Here is an 11,249-nt window from a genome sequence, read left to right as displayed (position 1 = left end):
ATGATAAAGAATATTTTTAAATGAAGAATGAAAATTATTCTTTTTACGATTAAAAAGACATTATATATAATACTCACTCCTATTTATAAAGAATTTGTAATTACAATGTTTTCTCTTTATCAAATAAATTTTCATATATCCGATTCAATAAAAACTCCCATAGAGCATCCAAAATACATTCTCTTTTAAAATTTTGGTCATAAGACACTGTGTTTAATTAATTTTTGTGATTGTTATTAAATATATAAAATTAACCTTATCTTTTTCAGTGATAACGATGAGCTAGAGAAAAAGAAAAAGCTCAAAGCTAACAAGCTCTTTGGCATGGCTTATATACGGAAGCTAAGTCACCGTAGGCCAATTATTATTTATTAATAGAGTTGTGGTTTTTTTTTGGTGAAAAGATGATGTTTTTTTAATCTTTAATGATTAAGTTACTTTATGTTTAGTATTTAAATTTATTTGAGGTGCAAGACTACTTAAAGTCTAAATTTATTTGAGATACAAGATTATTTAAAATTTAAAATTATTTAAAATTTAAAATTATTTGAAATTTAAGATTATTTGAAGTCTAAAGTTATACTAATTACTTTAGAATTTTTTTTCTCCAAAAAATTAAAGGGGCATGGAGCTTTCATTTATTTTTACGCTTACTCTAAAAATTTCTAATCAGGTATGGAAATATGAGTTCCGAGTTCATAAAAATATTGAAAGACTCTATTTTTTTTCTGCATTTTAATTTTGTTTTTTATTATTATTTAAATTATGTTATTTTTTTTTAAATACTTGTCCATTTTTATACATTTTAATACAAATCTTATAATTTTTAATTTTTTATATTTTAATTTTGTTCTTTTTTTACTTCTTATTTTTTTATAATAATTATTTTTTATACTTCTATTTGGCACGATCTCTAAATCCTAAGAACAACTTATAAAAAGAGTCGCATCTACTCTTCAAATTGATATCATTGATACAAACTTGATCGACATCTTCTAAAACAAAATTAAGACAAAATATTGAGTGAATTGTTTTTGAATAAAGTACTTTTATTAAATTTTCCACACTTTTGTATTTTTTAATATGTATTTTTTATAAAATCTATCTAAATATAAAATATTTTTTTGAAAAAAAATGTAACTTTTTTAAAGCCAATCCTGGTTGGGATAGTTTACTTTGGATTTTGGAATAGTACAGTTTATTTATGTATGTTTAACTTACAAACCCCCTCATTATTTAGCACTTTTTCATAAAATGGTTTTCAGTTATTATCATTATAATTAATTCCAAAGAAAGAAGAGAAGAAAGTATCATCAGCATAGATTTCATTGCAAAATATATGATTTAGAACTTTAGATGCAATAATTCCAGATGAAAGTTGAAACCAACTGTGTCATCTGTACCTAACTACTACTAATTGAATTATTATATCTCTCAGTACATACTAATCTGACTAAAATGAAAACATCTCTTAATTGCACCGTATACCACATAATTAATTGCCTAACCATCACGCCAATTAACACATACACGTGGCATGTGCATACTGGTTTAGGTGCATGATTATGGTAGCTATAGCGCCAAACATTCAACGACAAAAAATAACACTAAGCAATTCACTTCTTCTCAGCCTCCTAACATAACCAGTCTAGTCCAAATCAACTTTAGTATCTAACTACCCCGCAATTACTCCTTAGTACTCTTGGTAATAAATTAAAATCCATTATCCTTTAAAATTTCTCTAAATCTATACTTAAAAAAAATAATGATAAGAATCTCTCATAACTCATAAGTCACACAATTCTCAACCATCAAAAACACCCCTCACTCACTCTCTCTCTCTCTCTTTCTAGTCTTTACTACTTATATTGCTCTCATAACTGTTAACGCCAACTTCTCCCAAACACACACACCTCTCGCTACTGTTTTCTACTTTTTTTTTTTTCTCATCTTCAAATCTCTCTTTTCCTCTTTCTAATTTGTAGGGTATACCCTACAAATGGAGGGTGCTGGTCCTAGTGGTTGTAGTGGAGAGGACTTTGAAGAGGACGTGGCAACGTCGGTCCCTGCGGCCGTACGACGGGCGCTGCAGCTGCTGGAGGAGGACGACGCTGACCTGAGGATACAGGCCGCCTGCGACATCCGCCGCCTCACCAAGAAATCACCGTGCTGCCGCCGACAGCTCCGCCACGCCGTCCGCCCGCTTGTCTCAATGCTCCGAGTTGACTCGTCCGAGTCACGCGAGTCCGCCCTTCTCGCCTTGCTTAACCTTGCCGTCAAAGATGAAAAGTACGTGCGTACGTAGCGTCTTTGTATTTTTAATTTCATTCCATTTAATTATATTTTAGTATGATAATTTTATAAATGTTATTAAAATTAAAGTTATATTTTAATAATATTTTTTTAAAGTGATATTTTTTTAAAATATTATTTTAATTTTCGAAATATTTTTTAAAACACCTAAGTTATCCTAACATATAATTATATTAAAATGACAAATTTGTAGGTTATATACTTATATGCATAATTAATTGTTAGTATGGCACTATATAAAAAATTATTACATAGTCGTGACGTCAATAAAAGAAATTTCCAACCCTCATCATCATAATTATTACTGTGCTATTTTAATTTATAGTTTTATACTCATACCTTTTCATAATTATTTATAGAGTAAAGTATCGTTTTTGTCCCCAACGTTTGGGGTAAATTCTATTTGTGTCCCTAACGTTTAAATCGTCCTATTTGTATCCCTAACGTTTGTAAAAGTTATTCAATGTTATCCTACCGTCAATTACACATCATGAACGTTTTAGTTTGCGTTTTAAAAATATTTTCTTGAAGTTAGAATACAAATGTTTAGGATAGAATCGATGATCCACTCCGAAAAATAGCTTATCAAAAGTTGAAACTAATTCCTATAACATTTACATAATTCACTTTTTTAGGGACATAATTAAATTTAAACACAAATAGTGGGTATAATATTAAAATCGAACACATCCAAGTGAGACCTAATTGAGAATGAATACATCCAAGTGAGAATAATTGAAAAATATAATCTGATTTGTTATTGTAATTGATAGTAGAATAACATTGAATCACTTTTATAAACGTTAGAGATACAAATAGGACGATTTAAACGTTAGAGACACAAATAGGACTTACCCAAACGTTGGGACATAAACGATACTTTTTGAATAAACTAACTAAATAAATGTGGGTGTTCGTACCTATGTAAATTGTAATATCTAGATCAGTGTCAGTGTGTGTGTTTAACTTGTGAAGGTGACTTTTATTTGCGTACGATTGAATCTATTGGCAGTGATTTTTTGAAAAATAATATTACACATCTAAATATTTTTATTAATTAAATTTAATTAAATTAGTCTAATATCAATAAAAATAAATTAAAATAATATTATTTAAAATTTTATTATTTAAATTAATTAAATTTGATAATAAAAAAATTTAAATGTGTAACATTATTTTTTTAACTACGTCATTAGTTTTAATTTTAATGCTGTCTTCGTTGCTAAATTTGACTTAAGATTTGGTGCATACTGTAGTGAAGCATATGCTGATATGATATGATATGCGATGCATGAAAACCATCAATTAAGTCTCCGATTTATTATATTAGTTTATATGCATAACACTAAATATAAAGTAATTTATATTATTGTCATGAGTCAAATGATAAACATATTAAAAAATATCAAATCAAGAAGAATATTTATCGTCGTAGTTCATGATTATTTAATAGAATACAAAAGGTTTTACCACTCCATTGACAAAAATAAATGCTTATTTCGCAAACCAACGGTATGTGGTTGTATAATCATATATGAAAGGACAAAAGAATTTAGTTTGGTCTCTTCTTTTATCTTTTTCTGCTTCTGATGATTTTATCGAACAATAATAATTATTACTAGTATTTATTCCTTTTGCTGTTATTTCCAGTCATGACTATATAATTTTTAATCAAATGATGCTATGTAGATGAAAAAAAATTATCATATATATTTTTCTTGTGTAATTATGTTTCTTTACTTTAATCATTGTTTTGGATGCATCGTGTATCCTGTTTAACAAGAAAGAATTGGATGCTTTAAGAGTAGTAGTAGAACTTTAGAAGCTTATCCGATTAGAAACATGTTTTTCTCTTTGGTTCACAAGATGCACTTTCTTTTCGATCTCCTTTTTCGGCTCTGTCTTCTATCTGAAGTAATCTTTATACCATTTTTTGGTGAGGCTAAAATTTCACCTTAATTATAGAAAATGGAATTAATGCAAGTCCTTTATCATATGCGGTCCCTTCTCTTTAGTTTTATTTAATAACAAAGTAACATTAGCTAGATTGTTAGAAGCTGGAGGCTGAAAAAAAAAAGTTTAGAGATCACTCTCATGTTGAAAAGAAAACGAACAGTGCAAATTTGCAAACTTAAATGACTTATAACTTTTGTCCCATTTGTCCCATATAATTTATTGATGAATAGTAAACTCTTAAATAGAATTTCAATTTGCAATAATTTAGTTACCGAAAGATATTATAAAAAAATAAAAAAAACATATAACTTATAAATAAAAATCTTTTTCGAGTTATTAATTAGAATTTGACTAATATATATTGTAAGAGCACAAATTAATAATATTGATCATTGAAGTAATTATAAAAAATGTGCAAAAATTTAGTTTTCAATGTAAATGTTGTCATTTATTAAAATAAAAACTTTAAAATTTTTTACTAATAGCAATTTTATCTTTATGTCCTTAAAATACATGTCAGCTAAATTCTAAATTATTATTGAACATTTCATGCATGATTTGGTTATCTCTAAAATAATCAGTTAGGAAATGTGGTTTATGCATGTCTTTGCCTTTAATGCGGTGTTAACCATTTAGTGGTGGTAGATTCGGAATACATGTTTTTTAATAATGTTAGTGAGAAAAAGATAGTTCAGATTTATTTTATTTAATATTTATTAATTTTAATAATAATTAATAAAGATTAAATAAGATAAATTTTGATTATTTTTTGCTAATATTTTTTGTTAGTAAACATTTTCGTATTTTTACATAGCATTCATGGTTAGACATATTTATTATAAAAGTGAGTATTATTTTTAAGAAAAATATATGTAAACAATAATATTTTTGAACAATGTGAATAATATGGTTAAAAAAATAAATTAATCTCAAATTTAATTAATGACATGAGTAATTAATATCTAATAATAACCAAATTTAGGATCCATTGTACGTTGTTCAAGAAAGTCATTTATTATCTAACATAATCCTTATTTTTATACTTTACTAATTTTTATGTGAATATACACAAATATGACCACTCTAATTATTATTACATAAAATGAATATTAAATATAGGGAAATGGATCCTCTCCATTTTTTTTTTCTATTGGAGAGAATAAAGTGTGATATCTCACCTTTAATTCTATAAGTGGGACCAGAAATAAATAAAAAAAAGCAATGAATAGTGAGATTAAACACTGGACACTATTCAGTTTTTTTTCCACCAGAGATGATCCACTCCCTTAAATATAGTCCTGTATTTTCTCTTAACTTTCTTATGTTGTCATAATAGAATTTTGGGATCATCAGATTCTTCAAATTCAATATTGCTAGATAATTTTCATAAATTGGAACTGGTCTTATGAATGCAGGAACAAAGTTAGCATTGTAGAAGCAGGTGCATTAGAACCTATAGTAAGTTTCCTAAAGTCACAAAATCCAAACATGCAAGAATATGCAAGTGCATCATTGCTCACTCTCTCTGCCTCTGCAACCAACAAACCAATTATCACTTCTTCTGGTGCCATTCCTCTTCTAGTAAAGATTCTAAGAGATGGAACACCACAAGCTAAAGCTGATTCATTAATGGCCCTCTCCAATTTATCAACACACTCCGATAACCTCCACATCATCCTCGAAACCAATCCGGTCGCTTCAATAATCCGCCTTCTCAAACCATGCAAGAAATCTTCAAAAACAGCGGAGAAATGCTGTGCTTTGGTAGAGTCATTGGTTGGTTATGACAAGTGCCGGACTGCGCTAACATGCGAAGAAGGCGGGGTTCTGGCAATTGTTGAAGTTCTTGAGAGTGGAACAAAGCAGGGTAAGGAACATGCTGTTGGAGCATTATTGAAAATGTGCCAGAGTGATAGGTGTAAATACAGAGAACCAATCCTAAGGGAAGGTGTTATTCCTGGACTTCTTGAACTCACAGTTCAAGGGACAGAGAAGTCTCAGCCAAAAGCACACACCCTTTTGCAATTACTTAGAGAATCACCTAATCCAAGATCAGAAACTGAGCCTAACACAATAGAGAACATAGTTTGCAACCTCATATCACAAATTGATGGGAAAGATGACCAAGCTGATGGTAAAGCTAAGAAGATGCTGGCAGAGATGGTCCAAGTCAGCATGGAAAGAAGTTTGAGACACTTACAACAAAGAGCAGCACTTGTATCCACCCCAAGTGATTTGTCTATTACTAGTTGTGCTTCTCAGGTTTCTTTAAATTGGTAGTTTTGGGGTTCGGAATCTTATTATAGTGTATCCTTTGTTCCTATCTTGTATCATATACGTATGCACAACAGAATTTGTTGATAACTCAAGTTTTTAAGAGGATTAGAGATTGGCTTTTATGCAAAGTTTGTAAATACTAAATAAAACGTTGAAAAAAATGTGTACATATACTTAAATATAATAGTGAATGATCTTTATACAATCTATTATTCTTGAGATGCTTATTGACAATGTTAGTTATTGCTACCAATTGGCTTGCTGATTTATGAACCTTCTTATAATCTTGACGAAACAATTCGATTAAAATGTCAAACATATCTAGATTATAATATTATTGCATTCAAGTAACAATAGGCCACATATCTACTAATATACTGCATAAAGGTTACTAGCAGTAAATTAATTCATGTCCTACCTAAAAGTTAAGAAGAAAAATAATAATTTAGCAATGCTGATTTAACTATGACTCTTCCATTGCTAGTCTACTACTTAAGAATTGCCTATCTCTTCTCTCCTTTTTGGTTTGTCTATGGCTCTAAGAAAGTTATAAATAAATGCTCCTGCTATGGCTCCAACAACTGGACCAACTATGTATGCCCATAACCCTTTGTAAACATGTTTCACAAGAGCAGGACCAATACTTCTTGCTGGGTTCATCGAAGCTCCTGACACTGGCCTGCAACAACAAAGCTAAAATTACTTGTCCTGAAAACTTATGCTGATAGAAAAAAAAACACATATATGGATATATCTATACCAAAATCAACAGATTAAACTAATTAATGCATTACCCTGCAACGAAGACATTCAACATTATGGTCATTCCAACTGCAATTCCACTCAAGTGACCTACCTGCCAAATTGATCAAGCCCCAAGAAAAGGACGCTTAGCTTTTATTGGAATATCATGCTAATAGTATCATACAATAGTAATTAACAAAATTAAAACATAATTAACTAACCGCTCTATCATCCGTGGAAACGGCAGAGATGACAAACATCAAGAGAAAGGTGATGATGATTTCGGCAACCAAGGCCTGGCTGGTGGATCCAACTGGTACGGTTCCAAAATAAGCCTTTGGTGTAATATCAAGGAGGAGGACCAATGTGCCACTAGCTAGTAAAGACCCCACTAATTGAGCTACAATGTACAGTGGCACCTGTACGTGCATAGAAATGTTTATCCTAGTGTTAAATGTCATGTAATTCCAAGCAAATTAAAGCATTACATGAAAAAACTAATTATTTAACACCTAAATCAATCAATCTTAGGGACAAAAAATAGAAAATAGAAATTTTGGATATTATATTTGAATGAAAGTTTAGATACTTAAAAAATGAGCTAATACTTAATTTGGCACCTAAAATTTGAGATCAAACTTAAATTGATCTCTAAAATATAATTGACTCAATTCGGCCCCAAAATTTATAATAGTAATTCATATTAGTTCTTGAGCTGATTTATGTAAATAGTATGTTGATTTTGCACGGTAACTTGCTAAAATTTAAACTCTTCATCTAGATTTCATGTGACTAACATTTGCCAGACCTCCTAAAAACTTGATTGGCTCCTAACATCCTCACAGATACGACAATAACAAGTTCAATTTGAAAATTTTGTAACTATAAAAGAAACAATCAAGCTTCTAAAGTTCTAATAAATTTTGATCACATGAAACCTGAACAAGAAATCCTAATCACAAGTTAATGTACTAAATCAACACATCATTATCAGATATTAGGCTTGTAAATTTTAAGGTTCAATTTGAGTCAATTGAAATCTTAAAGGTCAAATTAAATCCGACTTTAAATTTTATGACTAAATTGAGTATTAACTCCTTAAAAATATTTTATATTCACACGAAGATATTTTCGTATAAGTAGTCATTAGTGACAACTTACATAAAGAGATTATGCATAATAGTAGATGAAAAATTAGGAAATATTTCAAAGTGTTTCAGTAATTTTAAACACTGATTTCAATCATAAAATCTATACATAGTTAAAATCAATAGACAAAACCACTAAAACACGTGAGACACTGGAATACTTGAAATGTTTCCGAAGAATGACAATGAGAAAAGAAGTTACCTCTTTAAGAGGGATTCGGCGAAAGATGGCACAAGTGATTGTAACAGCAGGGTTGAAGTGAGCTCCAGAGACATGACCAACAGAATAAACCATGACCATAACAATCAGACCCCATGTCATGGCAACGCCTGGAAACGTGACAGAGCCATATATCTTATTCACTGCTACAGCACCACACCCAGCAAATACCACAAAATATGTCCCTATTGCTTCCGCAATCACCTATTGTTTGTTATAATAACTCAAATTAATTTATCCATAGGATAACCTATTCATTCTCATAAAAATTAATGGTGTACATATATTAATGTTGTAAGCATTATTATGCTAATAGGTGAAGACACTGACCTTCTGTGCCAAGGTTACCACATAGTTTGATGAACAACATAATTGCATGCAATTGATTACACTTTCACCTTCTTCCATGTTTGACATCTCTTCTTCGTGGATGCTTTCAGCCTTGGTGGTCATTGTTGTTATTATAATGTCTCGGGGCAGCATACAGTTTGAGAGAATCAAAGAAATAAAGGAGGCTTAAAAGGAGTTCGATGGGTTTTAAGGGTTTGTTTGAAAATCTCTCTACTTTCAATTATGGTACTATATATATCTCATAACTTATATTTTTATAGGGTAATGTTAGGTAGCCAAAAAATAATTACAATATAGAAATGTCATATAAAAATTGCTATTCTCTTGATAAGTAAGTGATATATACCTCCTTATCACTTATCCTCCTTATCACCTATCATTTTGATGCATATTTAGAGTCATTAATGTTCATTCCAAAATCAATTTCAGTTTCTCTCAAATCAAATCTCTAACATCTTTCAATCACATTATTATCCATTAAATACAATAATTCTCTAGCAATGTTTGGAGACGCGTATTCTCTGTCATTGGAACTCAATGGAAGCACCAATTGATAACAATTGCAAGCTATGATGGATTCTGATGAAGAATTGAAAGTGGTACAAGTGTAGTATAACAGCATAAGTATAATATAGTAGTATTAGAAAAGAGTCCAAGTAATCAGAGTATGAGAGAATTAGATGGAAGGAATGAAGGAATCAATGCCAGGTTCACCTGCAAGGGGGGATCTGAATTAGAATGTGAAGTTTTCAGAGTGCACAGAGAAAAGTTATCAAGTCAGAAGAGAAGACTCACATTACACACACCTCATCAGGGTCTTTTCTCCCTTCTTATTTACCCTCTTTCTTTCCTCTTTGTATCATGTTCTTTCTAAAATTAGTTTCAATATCTCCCAAATCAAATTCCTAACATCCTTCAATCATATTATTACTTATTAAAATATAATTTCTCTACAGAAATTATGAAGGTTAAATTAAAATTTTTTAATAACTTTAATTATACAACTCATATTTTACATATAGGCTATTAGAAAATAAAAAATAAAATATAAATATAAACAAAAATTAAAAAAATAAATTTTTAGAAATAATTATTAACTCGTCATATTAAAATCAATAAATAAGCATACATATGAATATTAAAAAAATATTAAAATAATTAAAATTACGAACTACTAGTTCACATATATATGAGATAATTTGAAGAATACAATAAGACGTATAATTTAAAATATGATAATATTAATTATAAAAATTTATTAACTATAGACATCAAAAGTATGAAATTATGAATATTATGAGTATAAATTATGGATGTTATTAATATAAAATTATAGATGTTATATGAATAAATTTATGGATGTTAAATTTTGGTTACCAAACTTTTTCCGTAATTGTAAATGCTAATTTCGTTTTACTATGTATGTTAACGTGGATGTTAACTTCATGTAATTATGGATGTTATTCATATAAACTAATTGATTGCGTAAAGTATGAACTTTACACAAATATTATGCATATAACTAAAAAAAATTAGTGAGCAAAATCAAAAGATTTAAATACCAATTACCAAAAGAAAGTTTAAATATTAAAAAAATGCTTCTTATTTTAGCGATCATATTTTTATATATAAAAATTAAATTATAAAAAGGAATATTAAGTATTGATTACAATAATGTCTAATAAAAACGGATATGATTTTATAATTAATATCATTAATAAGTAGATTTGATAAAAATGGTGATAAGTAGAATGATAAAAGAGTGAGATAAAAATAAAACTGATATTAAATGATATAAATGAAGTGAATTATGGAAAATTTTGACTAATTATGGTTGAAACATGTTGGTTACCAAACTTTTTCCATTTTCATAATTGATTCATAACTAAAATTTTTTAAATTTGATTAACTTTAATTTAAATTTGAATTAAATTTATAGATAAAGTAAATAAATATATTAACAATTTTTGAAACTCTAAATTAACATAAAAGAACGTATATAGCTGCAAATTTTTTAAAAAATATATGTAAAAGAACGTATGTGGCTGCAATTTAAAAAAAATATCAACAAAATATTTAAAAATAGTGTTAAAAAGAATTAACAAATTTTTAAAAAATAGTATTAAAACTTAAAAAATAACAACCTAAATAAAATAATTTAAAATTTAAAAAATAACAAACTAAGTAAAACAAACCAAACAAATAATTTAAAATTTGAAAATAACAACCTAAGCAAATAA

The 11,249-nt window shown here is 28.6% G+C and overlaps 2 protein-coding genes across 2 annotated transcripts; one reads left to right on the top strand and one right to left on the bottom strand.

Annotated features, from left to right (window-relative positions):
• The first annotated feature begins 1,774 nt into the window (after window positions 1–1,774).
• Window positions 1,775–6,729, top strand: LOC107457823 (U-box domain-containing protein 4). Its single transcript, XM_016075997.3, has 2 exons — window positions 1,775–2,289; window positions 5,685–6,729. Exons 1-2 carry the CDS (start codon window positions 2,000–2,002, stop codon window positions 6,547–6,549), a joined length of 1,155 nt encoding a protein of 384 aa, XP_015931483.1. The 5' UTR covers window positions 1,775–1,999; the 3' UTR covers window positions 6,550–6,729.
• Window positions 6,730–7,038: 309 nt separating this feature from the next.
• Window positions 7,039–9,111, bottom strand: LOC107457824 (probable aquaporin NIP-type). The gene is made up of 5 exons (XM_016075998.3): window positions 8,989–9,111; window positions 8,641–8,862; window positions 7,512–7,709; window positions 7,341–7,402; window positions 7,039–7,225 (listed from the first exon to the last, which is right to left on the bottom strand). The coding sequence occupies exons 1-5, from the start codon at window positions 9,109–9,111 to the stop codon at window positions 7,039–7,041; spliced, it is 792 nt and encodes a 263-aa protein (XP_015931484.3).
• Between the last annotated feature and the right edge of the window lie 2,138 nt (window positions 9,112–11,249).

The sequence above is a fragment of the Arachis duranensis genome, chromosome 7 (assembly GCF_000817695.3).
Source record: "Arachis duranensis cultivar V14167 chromosome 7, aradu.V14167.gnm2.J7QH, whole genome shotgun sequence".
Classification (NCBI taxonomy): Eukaryota; Viridiplantae; Streptophyta; class Magnoliopsida; order Fabales; family Fabaceae; genus Arachis; species Arachis duranensis.
This window is presented reverse-complemented; position numbering and strand designations above follow the sequence as displayed.

Excerpts from the sequence above, each read along its gene's own strand:
- LOC107457823 (XM_016075997.3), top strand. The coding sequence starts at position 2,000 with ATGGAGGGTGCTGGTCCTAGTGGTTGTAGTGGAGAGGACTTTGAAGAG. Across the intron at positions 2,290-5,684 it reads CTTGCCGTCAAAGATGAAAA|GAACAAAGTTAGCATTGTAG; the intron begins GTACGTGCGTAC and ends TTATGAATGCAG.
- LOC107457824 (XM_016075998.3), bottom strand. The coding sequence starts at position 9,111 with ATGACCACCAAGGCTGAAAGCATCCACGAAGAAGAGATGTCAAACATG. Across the intron at positions 8,863-8,988 it reads TGGTAACCTTGGCACAGAAG|GTGATTGCGGAAGCAATAGG; the intron begins GTCAGTGTCTTC and ends AACAAACAATAG. Across the intron at positions 7,226-7,340 it reads TTGAATGTCTTCGTTGCAGG|GCCAGTGTCAGGAGCTTCGA; the intron begins GTAATGCATTAA and ends TTGTTGTTGCAG.